Source organism: Balaenoptera acutorostrata, chromosome 14 (genome assembly GCF_949987535.1).
Source record: "Balaenoptera acutorostrata chromosome 14, mBalAcu1.1, whole genome shotgun sequence".
NCBI classification, from domain to species: domain Eukaryota; kingdom Metazoa; phylum Chordata; class Mammalia; order Artiodactyla; family Balaenopteridae; genus Balaenoptera; species Balaenoptera acutorostrata.
This window is the reverse complement of record NC_080077.1, coordinates 8559302-8582120: the sequence shown is the minus strand read 5'-3', so window position 1 is coordinate 8582120 and position 22819 is coordinate 8559302. Positions and strand designations below refer to the sequence as shown.

Here is a 22819-nt window from a genome sequence, read left to right as displayed (position 1 = left end):
AATTCTTTTTCTGGAAGGTTTCCTATCTCCACTTCATTTAGTTGTTTTTCTGGGGTTTTATCTTGTTCCTTTATCTGGTACATAGCTCTCTGCCTTTTCATCTTGTCTATCTTCCTATGAATGTGTTTTTTTTTCCACAGGCTGCAGGATTGTAGTTCTTCTTGCTTTTGCTGTCTGCCCTCTGCCATTTTATATTTTGAATCTAATAATTCTAATATCTAAAGTACTTGGGAGCCAAAGTCTTATTTCTGCTGACACTTCTTATGGTGTTTGTTTCTTTGGAGATTTATGATCTCATATTTGATTGATCGTAAACTGTGGGACTGGAAGTGGGATGTGTTCAGTGCATGATTCCAGGGGACTTACTTCTGAAAAACCAGGGCTAAACAGGCTCTCTACTGATTTGTGTTTTATATGAAAAAGGAGAAAATAAACCCAGAGATACAATCTTGCATGGATGATTCACTCTTGAATGAATGAAAAGAATACAGGTCTGGTAGCGGCATTCATATCCAAGGGGTATCAGAGCCAAGGCAGAGGTAGATAGTGAGAGCAGTCCAGTCCTCAGTCTGGAGGCCCTCAGTTCACCTGCCAGAGAATGTGTTTGCCAAGGTGATGCTTCTCCCTCAGGTGAGAAGCCCTGGCAGTCTCTCTTCCTGGAGAACCTGTAACAGTTCTCCAGTTGGTTGGTTGGCTCAGCAGTTTCAAGTTTTCCTTGTGATCTCTGAAACATTACATATTTTCTTTTTTGCCAAAAGTTAAAACAAGACATCTTGCTTTTAAAAATACATTCTAATGACATTTTCATGTTAGGCTCTACAAACCAAGCTAGCAAAGGCCTAAAGAGAATATCCAGCTTGATTAATTAACCTAATTAACCTGTTCAGGAGTTTGCTAACTATCACAATATGCAAAGCGACCACAATTTGATTGCTACATTTGAACCTCTGTTTGATACAAAGTTAATTAAACCATGCAGATAAATCACATTAAAGTGAATGATACATGATTGGATCTTGTACTTTGTTGCTACCAAAATATCTTTTTTCTGAAAGATAATTCCATACACTGTGTCTTACTCATATTTGTGCCTCCAGTGTTTATCATAGTGCTTGACACATCGTAGGTACTCCATGAATGTTTCTTGAAGAAATAAATTATTTAAAAATGATTCTCTAGGGCCTAGTGTGTTCTCCACATTCTTCATGGTTTTATGGGATAGCAAATAAGAAGGTGAGCTTGCCATGAAGTCAGGAACAAGAACACATGATGATAAACTGTGTGATGCAGACTAGAAGTGCTAAGAAATTTGCAGGGAGAAATTCTTTGAGGGTCTAGTCAGGAAAGGCTTCCAGGAGGAGGTGGCATAAGATTTGAATCCAAGCTGCAAAAAACATTTGTTGAAGTGATGGTTAGATGAAGGGAAAATGGGTTGGGGCTTCTAGGTTCAAGGAGGAACATGAGAGGGCACAGAGGAGGGGTGGCCTAGGTGGCCTAGTGGAGCACCGAAGGGGGAAACCCTGCATCATTTCCATCCATGGGATGCTATACAGGCCCCACTACATGCAGTGATGCTGCAAATGGAATCCATCCTGGAAGGGCCCACTCATAGAATTTACGAGCTGCAATATATGTCATATTTATGAGCACACAAGAAGGATACTTGTCATGAAAGCAAAGCAGAAGATTATAATCTAGTTTAAAAACATGCCCAAGGACACAGGATGGTGAGATACACTGACAAAGGGCACCAGAGACAATGGTATAAACAAGAAGGGGAGGCAGTGGAGGGTAGAATGTCATGTTTGGTGACCCTGTAGAGTAGGCATTCTGGGGCCTGTGCAGGTGGCATGTCCTCCCTAGCAACATGGCCTCAGCTGGAACAAAGGTGAGTGAGCTTGGAGGAAAGATTCAAAGAGAAACAAATCATTGGTCAGTGAACCTGGGGATTTGCATGAAAGCAGGGGTGCTGCTACAGCATCAACCCGTGGTAGCTGGCCTCCAGGTCGGCCCTCCATGATCTGCACCTCCTGGTATTCATGCCTTTGTGTAGTCCCCTCCCACGTTAAATCAAGGTTGGTCTGTGCCACCAACAGAATATGTTGGAAGTGACTGTGGGTGACTTCCAAGGCTGGTGGTAAAAGGATTGCTACTTCTGCCTTGGACTTCTGCATTGCCTGCTCCAGGGAATACCAACTGCAGACACTCAGCTCTCTGGGAGGCCCAGTTGGAGAGGAGCCGAGGTCCCCATCCAACAGCCAGCACAGACTTGCCAGCCATGTGAGTGAGGCTCCTCGGAAGTGCATCCTCCAGCCCAGTCCAACCTTCAGATGACAGCAGCCCCAGCAGACATTCTGACTGCAACTCACAAGAGACCTCCAGCAGCCCCACCAAGCTGCTTCCAAATTCCTGACCCACAGACACTATGAAGAATAGTCTATGAGTATTGCTTTCAGCCACTAATATTTGGAATAATTGGAACACAATCCTTCTGGAAAATAAGCGAAAACACAAAAAAACAAGCCTGTCACATCTCTGGGTAACCATTCAGTCATGGACATGAGGTGGGGTCAGACAAACGCAGGCGGAAGTCGGCCAGATGTGCTTTCTTAGCACAATGTCTGGGCCAACTTCTGAAACTGCCAACTGCAACCTGAAGACCGTCCTTCCTGAGCTCTTGTTCCACTCCAATTGATTAATGCCTCCCCCCGCCCCAACTGGGCTCTTTTAATTCCACAGGATTACAGTGGATGCACTTGATGTCCCCCTATGGAAAGCACACATAGGGTTAAAGCCTCCTTGGGGAAAAAAGAGAACAAGGGAAGGGTAGGGAGAGGTAATACTGAGAACAATTCCTGTAAGCTTCAAGGGCTGACATCACAGCCCTCTGGGCTGTGATTCGTTTCTCTCTGACCTGGAGTGTGAGCCGGGTGAGGTAAGGGCTGCCTGACTCTCAGCCACATGTGCATCCCCAGATCCTAACACATCACTTGACACAAAAGTATCTGTTCAATAAAGGTCCTAGAAAGGAATAGATGCATGAATGATTTCCCTATAGCCCAAGCCCTAAGCCCGTTGACAAGAGGTAGATGATAGAATTGGAGCATCTAGCTGCTTCCATTTACAGTATGTGTGACTTATGGTCCCGGGATAGAGGTCTGTGGGCTTGTACATCATGGCAACAGAAACATTCTCAGAATCCCTAACAGTTACTATGCTAGGCTGGATATCTGACATCTTAATCTTTTATGTTTCACTAATTCCCAGGATATTTGTACAAAAGAGAACTTGCCTTGGCACTGCCTTGCAGGGGGAACAAGTTAGAACTTCTGTGCAAATAAAGCATGTTTCAGGCAGTGATGGATTTACAGCAGTTTGTTTAAGGAGTACCTTCCAAACCCTGAGAAGATGCATGATGTAATATTCAGGTCTTGGTGATTGTTGGTTGACTCAGAAGGATCTCTCACCATTTGAATGATAAGGAGGTGTCTCTGATAAATGTGTAGTGGACATGGGGCAGGCCAGGCAAAACATATTTTTATTTGCACTTTCTGCCTTGGTCCTGATGCTTTTATTGAAAATCTGATAGAGAAGGGGCTTTTGGAGATGCACGGTATCGTGGCAAAGACATGCATTTGGGGTCAGGCGTGTTGGACTCTCACCCTCACAGGTCACTAGTGTGGGTGGACATGGCATATGACCTCTCAGGGCCTTGGTTTTCTCTCTGTAAAATCAGAGTGATGCCTCTGACGTTCTTGTGGGACGTGGAACAAAATGGTTACCACTCAAGAAAATTTGATGAAGCGTTATTTTATTTCATCGCTGGTTAGAAGCAACCAGCTTTTTTCTCCCATGTCAAGGTGGAATCTACTTGCCTATGTCGATTTGCTCTTTTCTTTTCCCTTTCCCCTCTGTTTATGGAAACCTAGAGACTGATGTTTTCCTCCAGGTCTGTTGTGCCTGAATTAATGCTCTCTCCGCATCACTCCAAGCACTGTGGGTATGCCATCTCTTTCATTCTACTTCTATGTAGAGTCTTTTAAAAGTTTTGTGCACATCACCATTGTGTAATGGGTATCGTACAATGTCCTGCTGCTGTCACGGCACAGAGACACATTCAAATATGGTGCTTAAAAAGGAATTCAAGAGCCAAGAGCCAGACTGAAGCCTGAACAAGATTTGATGTCGGATGACAGTATGAGACATGCATTGTAGTTGGTACTGGATGGCCATCTGAACTAGGTTTCTATTTCTCCACATGAAACAGGAAAACAGCATTTGAATCTATTTTGCTGCATAGGAATGCCATGACAATGTGTATGGAGAGTGCTGAACTCTCTGAATGTATGGTTATTTAAAAATTAACTAGAACCAGAGATAGCGTGCCTGGACACAGACTGATTTGTAAAGCTAGGAATAAGCCATAGAAATAACTTGGAGGCAGGCTAGTAAAGGATTGCAATTAAATAGCTGATGATCTGCCTAGCCCAAAGATGACATTGCTCTGTTTTGTTCTGACAAACAAAATAGAAGCAACAACCACGAGCTTAAGAAATTATGTGAAAAAATAATAAAGTCTATCAGGACAAGTGCAACAATAGAGTGGACAAAGAAATGACCAGAAGGAAGGACACTTCAGAGAGCTTATATTTTTGAGATGATCACATTCAGGACAGATGACCATGGCTCTTAGGTCAGGTGTTTTGAGATCTTTTAAAAGGTTTTAAAAACCTTTACAATTTCTCTTAGGACTTTTAAGATTAAACACACTCTTAAGTTTGTAATCAAATCACAATCCAGAGTCATAAATGTTAGGTATTTCATTTACTATCGAACAGCCCATGGCCAGTTGTTCTGATCTAGTCATCAAAACTCTAAAGTTGGAGGTGATTTTGCATGGTACTTTACTCTGAGATGTCCAAAGAAGAAAGTGGCTCTAATAACGAACATGCTGGGGAGGTAGGTGAATGCACGTGTATTTCACGAGGAAGGAAGGAAACTACCCTTCGATGAGCCTTCCCTGTGAGCTTCTGCAGGCTATGCCGTGTAATCATTTTCTTAAAACTAAACTGTAGAGTGAAATTCTGAAATTACAAAAGTCCTAATGGAGAGTTAATGCCCAGGGTGAGAACAGTGTGACTTCTTGTATTGCCAATTCTCTTTCTCTGTTCCCTCTCGTCCAATGTGTCAGAAAACCATCCTACCTGTACCTTCAAGCTGTACGGAGAGTCTCATCAGTTCTCATCCCCTCCATGGCTATCCAGTCCAAGCACCATCTTCCCTCACCTTGATTATAAAAGCCTGCTTACTGGTCTTTCGCTTCCACGTAAACCTTGTCACGCCACTCTTCTCATCAGAGTTCTCCAATGCGCTCCCCCGCCCCTCCACCGTGGGATAAAAGCCTAAATCCTAATGGAGCCTGCATTGTCCTTACTACGATGTCCCCCATCTTTTAAAACTTATCTCCTGCTAACTTTCAATCACTGCTGTTTTTAGTGTTTTAGATCCCCCGTGCCTAGAGCAGTGTCAGGCACGAAGTAGATACACAATAAATATTGGTTGAGTGAACAAATGAATGGCAACTGATCTATCAGTATTTCCTGGAATTTACTGTGTGCTTGGTACCATGATGGCCTTTTTGGGTGGCAGACAGGACATAAAGGTAAATCTTGATTCTCATCCTCCTGAGGACAGGGGGAAGGTACTGGTTAGAACTCATGGGTTGCGAGGTAGAAATCCCACTCCAACTTAGCCAAAGAAAACTTTTGTCTCCCGGAAGCAATCTTCAGGAAGGACAGAGCTGGGGCTGGAGCCCAGGACTTGCCCACTTGCACGATTCTTTCTCCCTGATTGGTTGTTCTCTATGTTTTGGCTTCAGTCTCTCTGGATGGTACCCTCGAGGCTGGAGTCAGACACACAGGCCCCTCTTGGCTACTGTAACAGTTTCTTGCCGCCGTTGTAACAATTACCAGTTTGTGGGCTTAAAACAACCAAAATTTATTCTCTCAGTTCTGGAGGCCAAAAGCCTGAAATTCTTTCCACTGGACTGAAATCAAGATGCTGGCAGGACTGTGCTCCCTGCAGAAGCTCTAGGGGAGAATCTGGTCCTTGCCTCTGACAGCTGCTCATGGCTGCTTGCGTGCCTTGGCTTGTGGCTGCATCACTCCCATCTCTACCTCTGTGCACACATTGTCTCCTCTTCTATGTATCTCAGATCTCCTTCTCCTTCTTATAAGGGCACATGTGATAGTATTTAGGGCCCACCAGATAATCCAGGATAACCTCTCCATCTCAAGATGCTTCACTTAATCACATCTGCAAAGACTTTTTCCCCCCCCTCTGTATAAGGTAACATTCACGGGTTCCAGGGATTAAGACATGGACATCTCTGGGGGAGGGGGGGGTGCATATTTCAGCCTACCTCAGCTACCATCCTTCAGCATCCATGAATGACCGGAGGAAAAAAACTTTTTCACCAGCTCCAACGAGAAAAGTCCTGACTCTGACTGACCCTGCTTGGGCCACTGGCGATCCTTGGACCAACTTGGGTGGGAAAGAAGGTGGTTGGGAGGGGACAGGCCCCACTGGAGCCGCTTGGTTGGAGTAGAGGAGGGGGCTATTATTCCCGGAATAAGAGCAGGGAGTGGGGGGAGGTGCTGGGCAGACCAAGGCCATAGCGCGTTAAATGGCGGGGGGGAAACATTGCAAAACTGGGGAGTAATTAAACATTAAAATGGTTGCAACCTGCAGGAAGAGTTCTGGGAGCTCATAGACTTTGCAGGATGAATGAAGACCTGGGACCCAGGGGAACGTTTTCCCGAAAGGAAGGCCATAGAATTCTGCCTTTCCTGGGTGCTCACTGGGCAAGCGGCGCCTGCCAGGGCTTAACTGCGCGGGTATGGTGTTTCCGTTCAGAAAAGAGATGCTGTGTTTCTTTTTCGTCAGTCGAGAATTCGTCTTGCAATCTTTTCCTCTTTGCAAAAGGACACAAGTCTGGTCAAGTTGTGGCCTGTCACGACGGAGGGCTGACTCGACCTTAGGTTGTGAGCTGCAGTCAGATGAGGTCTGCGAGGACGCTGCTGGGCGACGGCGGCACCTGCGCCCAGAGCGCGGACCTGCCCGGGCGCAGGCGTCCTGCTCGCCTCCAGGGGCTCTCCCAGTCCGCTCGGACGGGCGGCGAGGCTTCCGAGGCGGGGAGCCGACCACAGATAGGCGGGAATCGGGAGAGGGAGCCCTAGGCCGTGCTAACATCATAGAGATCGGAGGAAGCGAGGCCGGGCGAGTGCTCGGCCCTGCGTGCTCCGCGCTTACAGAACGCTGCCTTTGAACCCAGTTCAGGCGCTCCGCAGAAACCACAGCCGGGCGCAGCGGTATCTCAGCACATTAAACCCCCCTTTCCCGGGCGCGGGGTGTGGGGAAGACCGGGGAGAGCCGCAGGGACGACCGCAACAGGCTGATAGAGGTGAAGGCGCCTGGCTCGGGTCCCCAACGTTGAAGCCAGAGGTATTTAAGGTGACAGAGGGCATGCCTGGGCTTGGCAAGGATTGGAGGTGATGGGCCATTCCCGCTGCCAGAAAGCCGGAGAGGTTAGACAGCGGGAGCGCACGCCCGCACAGCAATCCCTGCGTTTCTAGACCCGCCCAGCGCTTTTCCCGGGCGCTTGGGCACCCTGAGCCGCGGCCCCGCGCCCCGCCCGCCTCGGGCCGTCACCCCGCCACCCTCGCCGCCCCCGCAGCCCGCACGTCGGCAGGGGGCGCCCGCGCGCGGCTAAAAGGCGCGGCCGGCGGCCGGCGGCCTCAGTGCGGAGCGCGGCGGCCGCGGCGCGAGCAGGGAGCGATCGGCGCAGGGCCCGGGCGCGCAGGCGCGACGCAGAGCGCTCCGACGCACACCGACGGCGGGGACCCGACGGCGGCCCCTCTGCGCTCCCAGGCTCCAGCCCAGCGCCCACCCGGCAGCCGCCCGGCCCAGCCCGCCGCGCACCCCGGGCTCCCGATGGCGCCCAAGGTCGGGGCGTCCCCGCGGGCTCGGCCCCCGCTGCCCTGGGCGGCGCTGCTGCTCCTGGCCGCGCTGCTGCCGGTCGTCTCCTCGGCGGGGGCTCCAGGTATGCGCAGTCCCGGCCTCGGCCGCCCGGCTCTCCGCGCCTCCTCACCGCTTCCCTGTCCGCCTTCCGTGCGCCGCTCACCGCGTGTCGCTCGGGGGGCCGCCGGCCTGCGTTGCACTGGCTGCATGTCCTGTCACTAACCTGTGCGTCCGCACCGCTCGCGGGTCGCGGCGCGGAGGGGCGGCTGGGGACGCGGGTCCGGGCATTCGGAGCCTCGCGCGCTGCAGGCGGGCCCGGGGACACGGTTGGCGGCAGGGGACCTCAGCACAAAGCGGTTTCAACTTTGCCGTCGAACGCCCGGAGTCGGGAGACTCAGCAGTCTAACATTCCGGGAACATTCCGGCAAAGAAAAGAAGGGGGGAGAAAAAGAAAAGGCGACCTCTCGGCGCTGCGGTGGGGGGAGGGGTGACGCTTTCCTTTGCCCAGAATTTCCCCATGGGCATCCTTCTTTCCTCCAGTTCACCTGCCCCGAGGCAGGGATGCCTGGTGAAGGACGGCACTCGGGAGACCAGAGGGAGGCAGAGAGGCAGGACTGTTCTAGTAGGGCACGGGGATAGTTGTGAGCCGCCGCGGGGCGATCGGGTACCTCGGTGCCCAAGGAGAAGCCGCGCTCTTACGTTGCCTCTCGGTGGGAAGTTTGGAGCTGGGAAGAGGACATCTGTCTTGAGAGGAGGGAGGGGGGAGAGGGAGAGTCAGTTCGGGAGAAGCTCACCATTCCCCGAAGGCTGAGGCTGGAGACGGGGGTGGATGATTTCTTTGGGGGCAGAAATGTGAGCAACGCTTTTCAGAAAATGCAAGCGCGCTGTTTTCAGATTTCTTGTACGTCTCCCGCAGAGCGAGACAAATTTTTCATCCCTAAGCCGTTGGTGGCCCTTGTTTCCACCTCCTGTGCAGGCATTTTCACACTTGACAACTGCGTGGCTTTTATTTATGTCATCGGTTTGTAGGAATCCAAGAAGTCAACATTTTTGTTGATACTGCTCACTCCCAGCTGGGTTATAAAAATTCAGATGCGATTCTCAGGAGGGCTACTTGCTTTATGATTCTATTTAGTGTCTCGATTGCCCTCCTGCCACAAGGGAAAGGGGAAAAGTTGGGGGTCACATTGCCTTCTGAGTCTTTTTGGTGGGTGCATCATGCATAACGCTTGTCTCAGGATTATGCCAAGCGCTGGGATGCTAAATGCCACTTTTTCATAAAACGGGGGTCCAGTTGTAGGTTGTTTTCGTCTCTGTTAGCTACTTCTAGGAAAGCATTCACTGAATATTTGTATAGTACTTATCAAGAATAAAACTATTTTAAAGCCCTTCAACTTCCCCACCTACAGCCCGTGGCTTTTTTTTTTTTTTCCTAAATTCAAATTCTCTGAATTTGAAAGAGTTTTTGTGTCAGAAAACAGACTGAAAGTGGAACCAGTGGCACACTGGCATTTTACAGCCTTGTACCTGTTAGATTCCACTGCCACCTGCCCGATGGGTTTACGTTTGAGTGGGTCTGAAGTCTGGGTGGCTTGTGATCGCTCCCGGAATCCTGCTGTCTTCTGTGTGCTGCTCCTTGTCTCGCTTTCTGCTCTGTAAATCACTGAGCTGTGGAATGTTGGAGCTGGAACGCTTGCTGGCACTTCTCTCTACTGTGTTGACGTGGGATTTGCAATAAAATGATGACCAGACTAGAAGCAGACAAAGGAGGGCAAACACATTTTGAAATGCATATCTACTGCATTTAAATGACAGAAGGAAAGGAAGCGACGTCACCTGCAGAGAGCTCCATGGGCTGGGGAAGAAATCAGGGGGCACGTAATTTATTCATCTGCTTCTCTGGAAGGCTTCCTGCCTGTCTTGCTGTCATAGCTACAGTCACTGCTCCAGACTTGTACTCTGGTACTTACAGCAGGGCTGTGGACACACTGCTTCCTCTCTCACTGAATGAATGCATGGGCTTAGCAAGCTGCTCGAGTCAGGCCCTCTCTTATCCCCCAGACCTTTGGGACCAGAATCCCTGTCATGAAATCACCCAGAGCCACCTTCCTAGTGGCTGACCCATCACAGGTCAGAGGAGCTTTCCTTAAAACAGAGGTGATTTGCAGGGCATGCTGAAGATCTAAATAAACCCTTCAACTTGGTGGTCAATTAAAATGTAAAACAAAATAAGCAAGTGATGCACGCTCCCCGCCATTCCTACAATAAAATACTACGCAACCGTTAAAATTGTGATTGCACTTGCCAGTCTGATAAGATATGTTTTTCTAAAAATATTTGAGGACACAAATACTCTCATACATTTATAGTGGTCATCTTAGGATGGTTTTGGGTGATTTAAAAGCTTTTTTCTTTAAAGCTTGAGGACCCTTTCAGGGAATCCGCAAGGTCAAAGCGATTTTCAAAGTAATACTAAGATATTATTTGCCTTTTTCACAGTGTTGACGTCTGTAGTGAGGGTACAAAAGCTTAGTGAGAAAACTTCAACTGCGGGTGCTGTAGTGTGAATCTTAGCATTGGTGTCATCGTGAGCTGGTAGTCACTGCATTTTTCAGGCTTTTGAAGTTAAGAAAGGATATGCCAGTTTCAATGAAGAATGTCCTTGGTGCAACAGTAAAAATTATTAATTTAACCAAATCTCCACCCTTGTATGCATGTCTTTTTAATATTCCATGTGAGGAGATGGGAAAGGCACATAAAGCACTTCTGCTGACTGCCCAAGTTCATCAGTAATCCTACAGAAAAGCAGTCGTGTGATAGTCTGAGTTGTGAGCTGAACTAGCCGCTTTTTTTCATGGAATGCCACCTTTACCAGAAAGAATGGCTGCAGACAGACCAGTTATTTTGACTTGAGTATTTGGCAGACATCTCAAAAAATGAACAAAGGCAGTCTGCCGCTTTTGGTAAAATAACTGCTAGGATGTCTTGCCAGTGAGAAAATTGAGCTGTCAAGTGAAAATTAGAATTTTGCCATGTCACCTCCAACGTCCTAAGCTTGAAAGCTTCCCAATACTTAGAAACTTTTCTAACAAGATAGGTGGTGATATAAAAGAATGTGATTTTGAAATACTGTGTTATAAAATGTGTCAACATTTAGATGCTCTGCGTAAGCAAGTGAACTGGTAAATCCAAGTGACCGATGCACAGTGTTACAAAATCTTGCCTGGCTAAAAGGTCCATCAAAGTGCAAAATAGCCCAGTGGATTTTTAATGTAACAAAATGTGAAAAATTCTTTTTATGGTTTCAGATTGTACATTGCAACTAACCTTTAAGAAACTGCTACTTGATGAGTTTTGGTGTAGTATCAAAGATTTTCCAAAATTATCTGTAAGGCTATTAAAATACCTTTCCCATATCTGTATGAGGTCAGATTTTCTTCAGGTACTTCAGCCAAAACAACATACTGCAATAGGTTGGAGGCATAACTGGATAGGAGACCCCGCTGTCTTCTATGAAAGAGATTTGCCAAAATGCCAAAAAATGCCATTCTTCTCATTTTCTTTGTGTTTTGGAAAACAGTTATTTTTCATAAAATACAGTTTGTTATGTCAGCTTGTAATGGTTTACTGTTGCTATTTTAACATGAATTAATAAGTACGTAGTTTAACCTCTTCCTAGATTTAATTTCTGGTCAGTAGATATGGATAGATAAAATCCACAAAAACACAAACTCTGTGAGATCCTCATTAATTTAAGAGTAGATAGGAATCTGAGAAAAGGAAGTTTGATAACCACTGCCGTATAGAAAGGATGTAGGTTCAACATCAAGGCGCCTGGGTTTGAGTCTCAGCACTGCCATTCACCTGCTGTGTGGCTTCGGGCCAGTTAGTCAATCCCCACTAGACCAAGCAAATGGAAAGATTCCTTCCACCTCTAGAAGCCCTCACAGATTTTCCTGTGGCCCAACCTACATGCAGCTCTGTAGGGTTCCCCTCCTATTTCTGTCCTCTTTGAGAGGAGGAGGTGAATACACCCTTTCCTTTTATCTTGTACATTGGAGCCCCTCCTCCCCCAGATGAAAGAACTGTTTTATTTGTCAACTGAGCACACAATTCATTAGTTGGAATTACAGGTTGTAGTAGAATTGCAGAGTGATAATTTATGTCCTTGGAAAGTTATCACTGGTCAGTTCCAGAGCGTCATTTTACCAAGACCATTCACAGCTCTATTTAAGACACAAAGGCCCATTCCCTGAAAACCGGCCCTGTTGGGGGTGAGGAGTGGAGGGGTGTATTAGTTTCCTGTTGCTGTTATAACAAATTACCACAAACTTAGTGGCTTAAAATAACACAAATTTATTATCTTAGAGTTCTGGAGGTTAGAAGTCGGCAATGGGTCTCACTGGCCTAACATCAAAGGTTTTGTTCCTCCTGGGGCTCTAGGGAGAATCCGGTTCTTGACTTTTTCAGCTTCTAGAGGTGCCGGCCATCCTCAGCTGGTGATCTCTCCAGCAATGGCATCACTACACTTCCATCCATGCATCACCTTCTCTGACTCTGACCTTCCTTCTCCCTCTTTCACTTAGAAGGACCCTTGTGATTACATCGGACAACCTCCCATCTCCAGATTGTTAACTGAATCACATGTGCAAAGTCTATTTTGCTGTGTGAGATCACGCATTCACAGGTTCTGGGGTTAGGACATACCCATTTTGGGGGCCATTATTTCACTACTGCAAAGGGTGAGGGTGTGGGTAAAGGGAGCCTAGATGCAAGCATTTCAGGAAAGGCCCCATCATGATTTGCTGATTAAGGAGCAGAGCTGTTTTCATTGGTCCCTATGGAATTTAGGAATTTCTTGAGTTCTAGTAAAACTTCTATTCAGAAGCTTTTATTTCAGTTAGAAAATATGGACGTGAGTATTTAAATATATAAAGATAAAGGAGAAAAAAGAATATATATGTATGTGTATTCACGTGTTTAACCATAGAATATTTATGTTAGGATACACCTGACATTGAGACCTTGACTGCCTTTGGGGAGAACTGGGTAGCTGAGGGCAGGGAATGGATATTATTTCATTATTTTGAATAATTTTTAAAAATACTTATTTGGTTGCACTGGGTCTTAGATGCGTCAGGCGGGCTCCTTAGTTGCAGCGTGCGAACTCTTAGTTGTGGCATGCATTTGGGATCTAGTTCCCTGACCAGGGATGGAACCTGGGCCCCCTGCATTGGGAGCGCAGAGTCTTAACCACTCTGCCACCAGGGTAGTCCCTGTTGCATTATTTTAGTAGACATATTTTAGAGCATTTGGAATCAGGGAGATATTGGTTAAACACATGGCGAACATCCTTTTTTCCTTCTAAGACATTATCCTTGTCTTAGTTACAAAGAAGATGAATTTAATTTAATTTGGGGGAATTGTGTTATTAGTATCATCTTATTAAGGAAAATTCTCCAGTATGGATCAGATGATTAAAATTTAGAAATTGTGAATGAGGAATTTTTGTGCCCCTGAGTATTAGGTGATGCCACATGGAAGATGCGGAAGACACAATTTTCTCCCAGTTCCTTCCTTTTTCGGCTCCTGGCCCGGCAGGCGGCAGCACCTGCGGTCCATGGCCCTTAGAGGGCGCTCGGGGCCTTCCCGCCGCGTTGCCCCGTTGCCGCAGCCCGCTGGCCCCTCGCGTTCCAGCCCCCGTCTCCGGGGCTTTACAGAGACAAGAAACTTAGGACACACGTTCAGTTACCTGCTTTGGTTTTCCCTTGGTGTTTGCCCTTTTTTTTTTTTTCAATTTTGCTACTCATTGGAGTTTCCTTCCAATATTAAGCTGGGAAGGACAAATCACTCACTGAGAGTGGACATGCCTGCAAGTTAGCAATTTTCAGTTGCTCGTTGGTGAGAAAGAATTTGAAGCCTAAACCTAAAGCTGGGGTCAGCGGCGCTTTAGCTGCTGGGGTACCCCTGTTATATCTGCAGGTTCTGGCCAAAGCTGCAGCCGCTGGAGGATGGGTGAGCACAAGGGACCCTGAGGGGAGGTACCTGCCTCCTGGGCACTGCAAGTCAGTTTTGAGTGAGTTTTGGTGAAACTGTCTCTCTCAGTATCTCCCCTCCATGCTCACTGGATTCTTTTTGTAACCAGGGAGAGTAATGCAAATCCTAAGATGGGTTTAGAAGTGCGCCGAAATAACTGGAGAGCTGCTAATTCTTCTCCTGTGGCCTCCTGTATGTGGAGGCCATGATAAAATTATAACATCATCAGAATCCTTAAAGTACAGTCTAATTAATCCTGTGTTCATCTTTATGAGGAGTTCTTAGGTGTGCATTTACTTTCTTTTTAATATGACTGGCAGTTAAAGGTGCCTCAGTTTACCATTTCCCTGTATGTCATTTCGTTTAATTTTCCCTGCAGCCTTGTGAAGTTGGTGACGTCCTCATCTAACCCCAAGGCGACTGGGTGCAGAGAGGTTAGCTGGTTTTCCCAGAGTCGGACATCTAGTTAAGTGGTTGTCCTGGGATTTGGACTCCAGTCTTCTGGATTGAGATCCCATGTTCTTCCTGCAGACTCCCTGGCTCCCGCTGGCTCGGACGTTTCCTATGTTCCCCTTGGTCTCCTCGTTAGGCCGGTACAACCGTTTCTGATTTGCTCTGGATGCCCTTCCAAATCTGTGCTTTGGTCACATTGCTGTTGAGAAATGATTCTGTCGTACACGGAAGCATGTTAAACTCTGGTAGGGCTTAACTTCAGATGGGGTTTTAGTGAACCCTATTCCCTGTTACGAAATCGATTTGGCATTTGGACATAAGCAAGATCCTCATTGTGGGACGTGCGCTCTACTTAGTGGGCCCTGGAGGCCAGTGCTCTGGGTCTAGTTTGTTACATGAACCCTTCAACCTTTAACGCAGGGGTTCTCTGTGAATGTTTGATCCATGTGATGGGATTCATAACCCTGAACCGCTGGCCTTGGATTTTCACCAGAAGGCTCCCAGAATTCAAGTTTGATTACAGCGGAGGGTTAAACCAAGCAACAATGTTGAGAAACAGGAGCTGCTTATCTGTGGGGTTGACAGATCCCCACCTGGTGAGACTGTAGTACTAAGAGCGTGGAAGTGTTTCAGACTTCTCAGAAGAGATCTGTCATTTAAATGCTGCGATTTGTCTTTTAGGGATTATTCTCTGGTGTCACATCTCTTCATTCACTCCAGTGGTCCTGACCCAGCCGCTCATTTGCACTGTGACCTTGGGCAGGTCATGACTCTTCAGGCCTCGGTTTTCTCATCTGCACAATTAGGGGATTGGACTAGAGATCTGGAGAAGGGCCCCTTCCAGCTCTCACTCTGTGGGAGTTTCCATTGGAAGGTGTCCATTCATTCAGCAAGCACAGGAATGCCAAGTCCAGTAAACGCAGTCCGTCTGTGACAGCACAGGCATGGGGAGGGGAGGGGAGGGGAGGGGAGGGGACAGACAGTGTGATGCGTGTTAGGACTGGAAGGCCCAGGGCAGCTGTATTGTTTTGTCGCAGGCAGATGGCTGGTCAGAGCCAGCGGTCACGGATCGGGGATGCACCTGTGTTGCTCTCGCGAGAAGGGTGGACGGTGGGTCCCTGCTCCCTGGTGCTGTGGCCGGAACCGCTTAGCATCGTAGTCAACAATCCGAGCAGGTGTGCAGCACGGCTCCTCATCTGAGACGACGCCACACGTGTCTGCAGATGCAGTCCCACTGACGGTCACCCGCAGCTGGACCACCCAGCGCGGGGCAGGGCCAAAGAGGCGGGAGACCTGCTTGGTCACGCGTGGCCTCCTGGGAGCTCAGAGGAGCCACCCGAGCCAGGCCAGGCCAGGTGAGGGCGGCCCCGGCCAGGCGGGCCCTGCTGGCTGGGATCTGAAGACCTGTTGACACCGACGGGTACTTTGGGTCGACAGAGGGGAAAGCTGCCGGCACGATCTCGCGGGGGCAGCACCACCTCATCCTCATAGTGTTTTATAAAACAAAATCCTCTACAGCGAAGGCTCAGGCTCTCCGGACTAGCGATGGCCCAGCTGTGTGGTCGTCGCACTGATGCTTCCACCTAGAAAGTGGAGAGCGTGGGTGAGCCTGGCACACGGAGGCCAGGGGGGCTTATTGTACTTGTTGTAGGTCAGTGTAAAGACAGCTTTACGGGAGCATTTCCCCAGCCAGAAGGGTCAGGACTTCGGACGACGTTATGTGTGTAAAAGGTCATTTTTTTTTAATGGTTTTTAAAAGTTTTCATTTTCAGAGAGTTGTAGATTCCCTTGCGTCACCCCGTTTCTCCCGAAAGGCACATGTTGCACGAGGGCAGTGCGCTGCCCTGGTCGGGGAGATGACACTGGTGCAAGTCATCAACTCTATTCAGAGCTCACCAGTTTCGTGTGCTTTTGTGCGTGTGTTTCTGTGTAATTTCAGCACACGTGTAGACTGTGCAAGCACCACAGTCAACATACAGAACATTCCATCAGAAGGACCCCTCCTGCTTTTCTTTTATAGCCACGCCCACCTCCCTTCTTCCCCTCCTCCTTGGCAACCACTAATCTGTGCTCCATCTTTGTAATTTTGTCATTTCAAGAATGTCATATCAGGGACTTCCCTGGTGGTCCAGTGGTTAAGATTCTGAGCTTCCACTGCAGGGGGCGAGGGGGCTCCAATCCCTAGTCAGGGAACTAGGGCCGAAAAAAAAAAAAATGTCATGTCATATCAATGGAATTGTATATGTAACCTTTTGAGATTGGTAAAAGCCTATTTTTAAAAAGTATATATATTTGCCCATTCTGCTTGAGATGACTACAGTTAGTTTGCAAGTATTTTGTGTGTACTGAGATGTTATGGTGAGTAATTTGGCATGGCAGGGAAGTACTACGCCCACCCTGGTCCAGGCCACCTTACCTGGATTATTGCGGTAACCTTCTCACTGGTCCCCCTGCTCCTGCCCTCTTCCCCCACACTCTGCTTTTAAAACAGCATCACAGTGATTCTCACGATGCATGAAGTCACAGAGGCTTCTACCTCTCTCAGATAAAAACCGAAGTCCTAGCAAGTTTTCAAGGCTACACGTGATCATCTTCCTCATCAGGCCTTCCCTCACTATCAGCTTCAGCCCCTGGGCCTCCTTGCTGCTTCCCTAATGTGCTAGGCACCTTCCAGCCCCAGTGCCTTTGCACTTGCTGTTCCCTTGGCCTGAACAACTTTCCATAAACATGTATGGGATATCCCTCACCGTCTTCAGGTTCTTTATGTGGTATCATCTTCTTGCAAGGCCTCACCTGACCACTCCCCACCATTTAACAGTATAATCTTACCCTTACCCCACAGCACTTCTTATCCCAGTTTTATTTTTCTCCTCAACCTCTATCACTACGTGAGAGTGTGCATATTTCACGTGTGTGGTGGTAATTTCCTATCTTTCTTCTCTGGAACAAAAGCTCCATTTTGTCAGTTTTGTTCACTGAATTCTCCCCATTGCCTGGAACACTGCCTGAAAATAGTGGGTACTTAGTAAATATTCACTGAATGATCGGATATGCTTTCTTTGGTATTAATTACATATGATATACATTCAATCTCTCTATGTATGTTGACCTGAGGCCAGCAGGATATGTGCAGTTGGTGGCTGTGGGGCAGGCCCCTGCACCCCTCTCACTCTAACCTGTGGAGTCAGCACATGAATTTTGAGGGGTGTTGGCTTGTGTTGGAAGTCCCGTCTGCAGCGGGAGTGAAGAATTTTATTCACATGGTATTCTTGTTTCCTAGGGCTGCCGTAACAAAGGGCCACAAACTGGGTGGCCCTTTAAACAACAGAAATTTATTCTCTCGTAGTTCTGGAGGCTAGAAATCTGAAATCTGCAGGGCAAGGTCATACTCTTTCTGAAGGCTCTAGGGAAGAGTCCTTCCTTTCTTAGCTTCTGGTGGTTTCCAGAATCATTGGTGTTTCTTGGTTTGTAGATGTGTCACTCCAATCTCTGTCTCCATTGTCATGTGGCATTCTCCCTGTGTGTCATCTTATAAGGATATTGGTCATACTGGATTAAGGCCAACCCTAGTCAAGCATGATCTCATCCTAATTTGATTACATCTGCAAAAACCCTGTTTCTAAATCCTGTTCACAGGTACTGGGCATTAGGGCTCAACATACCTTTCTGGAGGACGCAATTCAACCCACAACATATGGTATGCCTTCATACCAACACAGTTCCTTTTCAGTAGGTGAAAGAATTCACACAACTTCCAGCACTGGGCCGTAGTTGAGAAGTGGGCAGATATGAGTCACTGTGTTGCATTGTGTGCTGAACTGTCAACCCAGAGCTCCAAACACCTACGCACATTCAGTGAGCCTAATTCATAGATCCAGCCTGGCTAAAGCCTTCGTTCATAAAGTAAGTAATTAAATAGTTAAATCAGGTCTTCTATGGGCAAGTAACTCTGTTAGGCTCTAAGGCACAGGCTACAAAGACTTAATAAAGAAGTTGGGGTTGATGCAACAATAAATAATGGCATCAAATGTGATCAGTGTAGCAATACAGGATCATCTAGTACTTTCTAATCAACTTCCACCTGCCAGATAGAGTGTTAAGTTCTGAATGTTTTTACACTGATGCACATAGAATCGTAAGATCAGCAAGAGAAATCACCAGATGTGTCCTAGGACTTGGCCTGGCGGGTGCACTTTGAAGTTGACACAATCTACGTTATTTTCCTATTTAGTAAAAGTTGGGATGTGTTGCTGTCTTTCTTTTATCTAGGTTGTACTCTCTAGTGGTGTCTTCTAGGTGCTGTGATGTGGCAGACTTGCTCTCCCAGAGTGTCTGACTCCCTGACATTCTTTGTGTCATGGAAAGCCACCATGTTCTCTTTCTGCTGTAATACCTCCCTGGCTCTGCTGTTTATAATACTATTTTCTACCCTACCCAACAATTTCTTTCTATTATTTTCTGATAGACTGGGAGGATTGAAGCATCTTCTTACGTTGAATAACTCTCAGAACCCACATGCATACCTACAGATATCCAAGCAAACCATAGTCAAAGGGAAGAGAAAAGAGGGGCAGAGAATACTAAGCTCCTTGACTTTCCTGAGACCTGGGCTGATCTTATTCTACAGTTGTCGTGATGACATTTTGACTGTAACACCCCGGGAGAGAGAGGTCTGGGAGATGAGGCACAGGCTACTGTCTGAGTAGATTGTGTGTCTCTTGTAGAACATGAGGGGTGTCTGGGATGAGTTCCATAGGGTCCGATGATGCCCTGAAGTTGTAATGAGCTTTCCTTGCAGGGAGCAATTCAGGAACATTCTGAGGGTTAAAGGGTAGGCTGGGTTAGAGTCTTAAGAGATTAAATGTCTTATTAGAATCCAAGTTGTGGAAAGCAGTGGCCAGTGCGCCACTCATGGGAGAAACCTCTAGTAAAGGCTGTCCTTGAATCCCACTGATGCCATACTTTGTTCTCTGATCATCCTAGCCTGAAGAGGACCTTCTGAGCCCTGATAAAGTTTATTGTTAGTAGCACTCAGCTGATATTTAATGTTGGATGCCCTTGCTCTTCCTTTTGGATGCCAATATAGTGCTTCCCTCAGGAGACTGAAGACCTTTGCCTTTCTTATATATATCTGTGATTACCTCACTTGTATCCCTGGGCAGTGCCTTGCTTAATAACCCTGCCTCACCCAATTGAGTAACACATTCATAGATGTTTACCCTTGAAGGTGGGGGAAACCTATTGGAATTTGGGTAGAACCATCTAGTCATGGAAAGCATTGAAGACCATTTTAGACACACAGTTGATAGGCAGATTGAAGAGGGGAGACTGGATCAGATTACCCAACTTTCAACTCTCAAGATTTAAAAATTCTAATAAGTATATTATGTAAGCGTATTTCCTGAGATTGAGGGAAATGAGGACCCAAAGCCCTCTCCTGCTGTGTGAGGAGGGAGCTCTGGCCAAGAGCCCAGGTACTGGGAATCCTGCCAGGTCGTTTTCTATTGGGTTGTAATTGGTGACATTGGTCCTTCTGTGGTTCTTCTTCCTACTGTTGTATCTCACATTTATTGAGTGCTTTATGATTTTCTTTCACATTTTATTCTCACAAGAATCCTTGGAGGGTAGCTATAGAAAAGGAACGAATTAAGTTTGATATTTGCAGCGTGAAACATCGGTGGCATATTTGCTTGGTTGGGGGGCTTTGAATGGGAGTGGGCATGTCCTAATAACAAGCGGAGAAAAAATGAGCTCTTCTGAGCCTTTACTTGACTTGACACTGATGGACATTCCCTTCTTCCTGAAGATCTCTCCACTCCTGTCTTCCATGATGCAACTTGAACCCTGGTTCTCCTCTTTATCACTAATGTTTCAGATTTAAAACATTTTGGTCCCAGTCATTCCTGTAGACACCAGTGTTCTTTGGGTTTCATTGGAGGTGCTAAGTGGACAGTTGGATGCGCTGGTGCTCAGAGGAGAAGCCAGAGCTAGAGTTAGGAATTCGGGAGCCATCAGCACGTAGATGGTGTTTGCAGTCCTGGGACTGGATGTGCTAACTTAGAGAAGGCCCAGGAAGGGTACGCAGAGAAGAGGGGGGTCCGGAGCGGGGCTTGGAAGCACTTGAACATTTTGAGTTCTGGCAAAGAGGGAGGAGCTGCCGAAGGAGACAAGTGATGGGGAAGAGAAACCAGGGAGTATGGTGTCCTGGAAGGTGGGAGACTGTGGATCAGGGAGGACAGGAGAGGTACTTCCACAAGGAGCATGATTCAGCTGTTGCTGGAAGCAGCGCAAGTGAAGGACCGAGAAGGAGGATTTGGCAACACGACATCTTCCTGACACTTACAAGAGCTCGTTCAGTGCAGTGAGCTCATGTGTCCCAGTGAATTCAGCTTCCACTAATGACTTTCAGTTTTACACCTTTGGTCCTGATTTCTCTCCAGGCCTACATTGATTCCTTGTAGTTATAATGACAGCTGAGAGGCAACCAGGTACAGTAGGAAGAGCATGGTCTGTGATTTCAGATAGTGACCACTATCACTTACTAGCTGTGTGCCCCTGGCGAGTCACTCGACTCTCGAAGACTCAGTTTCCTCATTTATGCAAATGAGGATACTGTTTGGGTGAGCAGATGTGAACTTTTATATATAGAATGGATAAACAACAAGGTCCTACTGTAGAGCACAGGGAACTATGTTCAATATCCCATGATAAATCATAATGGAAAGGAATATATAAAAAAGGAAAGTATATACATGTATAACTGAGTCACTTTGCTGTACAGCAGAAATGAACACAACATTGTAAATCAACTATGCTTTAATAAAAACAAAATATTGAATAAAAATGAGCATACCAAAGCGCAGTTCACTGGATTGTTACGGAGATTCAAGAGCTAGAGGTTATGATCACATGAACGCTTTAACAACCTCTGGACCCCCAGTGCGTAGCCCAGAATCTGACACGTAGTAGGTGCTCAGTAAATATCTGTTACAGAAGTAAATGAAATGGCTGGCACTGAGTAGGTACACAGCAATTGTTCATTTCCTTCCTTCTCTTTTACTTCTCTATTTTTTCCTTTTCACAAATGGTCCCATTGCAAAACTTAAAACTTTTTGCTCCTTGGGTGTGTTGTGCATTTTTTCATCTTCATCGATAGATGATTTGCCTCTGCCCATTCGTAACCAGTAAGTGATTATCTGAAATATTTTAAAATTTTAAATATGAAAACGTATTTCAGAAAGTGATTATCCTTAGCAATCTGGGTTGACACTGGGTCCATGTGGGGTTGGCTTCCGGTCATGTCTGCCTCATTTACTCTGTTTCATACCTTCCTCTCCACAACATTTGCTTGGCCTCTCTTCTAAGGGTATTTTTTCAGGGAGCTTTCTGAGTAAGATGAGCGTTGATTATAGCGACAGTAATGCCCAAGTGTTTAACATAGTCAGACAATGACTTTCACATTTTGGGACAAGGAATGAATTTTCAGGGAGTTTTCTTTGGCTGGCATGTCAAGCAGTTTGTAGTAGGCTGAGTTTAAGCTGCACCAGCTATTTCTCAGCTGCGAATTGAATTTGAAGAATGTGCAAAAGATCCCACAAAAGCCTGGAAAGTACTGGTTTCTTGTAGGGTTTCTGATGCCAGTCAACAGCAGGAAGGAGTCCTATATTCCCTTCTCATATCGAGGCATTGTCTTTTTAGGGTCCCTTGTTTTCTTATTGTCATAGATAAATATGTCTATGGAATTCCTCCAATTACATTTCCCTAAACCATTCTGGAAAGCTGGTGGTTTAGATGGGGAAAAATTCTTGTTTTTGTCTCTGGAATAGTAGCTTTTGCTTACATTGGTTCCTGAATAAAATGGCCAAGGGCTTTAAACCTTAACTCCTAATGTTCAAATTCTGCCAGCTCTGCTGGTTAAGTTCACCCTTTCTGGCTGCATCATGATCTGGGTAGAAGTACTTACTCAAGTCCATGGCATACTGACAAATAAATCATTGACATTGTCAAAATTAAATTCCTCAGTGTGTGTGAAAAAAAAGACACATAAATGTATAAAATCAAAAAAAAAATTAAATTCCTGGAGTGGATCCCTTAAAAACAACAAACAGAAAGAAATTAAAGTTAAAGCAGTTCTTATTTAGAAATCAAGAGAAAAAGTGATTTGTTTTTATGGATCCAGAAATGATGATATCAGGTAACAATGGGTTGGGCTGCTGATAACACGCTATCTGGTGAGCAGTGGCTCAACAGGTTAGGGAATTGTTTATCTTACTCACCAATAAACTCGGGAGCAGAGAGGTTCTCAGGGACC

At 46.6% G+C, this 22819-nt stretch overlaps 1 protein-coding gene across 2 annotated transcripts in view; it reads left to right on the top strand.

Annotated features, from left to right (window-relative positions):
• Positions 1-7789: 7789 nt before the first annotated feature.
• The window catches only part of FNDC1 (fibronectin type III domain containing 1), a 98193-nt gene continuing 83163 nt past the window's right edge, over positions 7790-22819 (top strand). Inside the window, exon 1 of one of the 2 annotated variants that reach the window (XM_057528113.1) lies at positions 7790-8101. In XM_057528113.1, coding sequence (XP_057384096.1) covers positions 7993-8101 — 109 coding nt within the window. In that variant the 5' untranslated portion in view covers positions 7790-7992. The remainder of the gene's footprint in view (positions 8102-22819) is intronic. The other variant, XM_057528112.1, reaches the window with a different exon arrangement.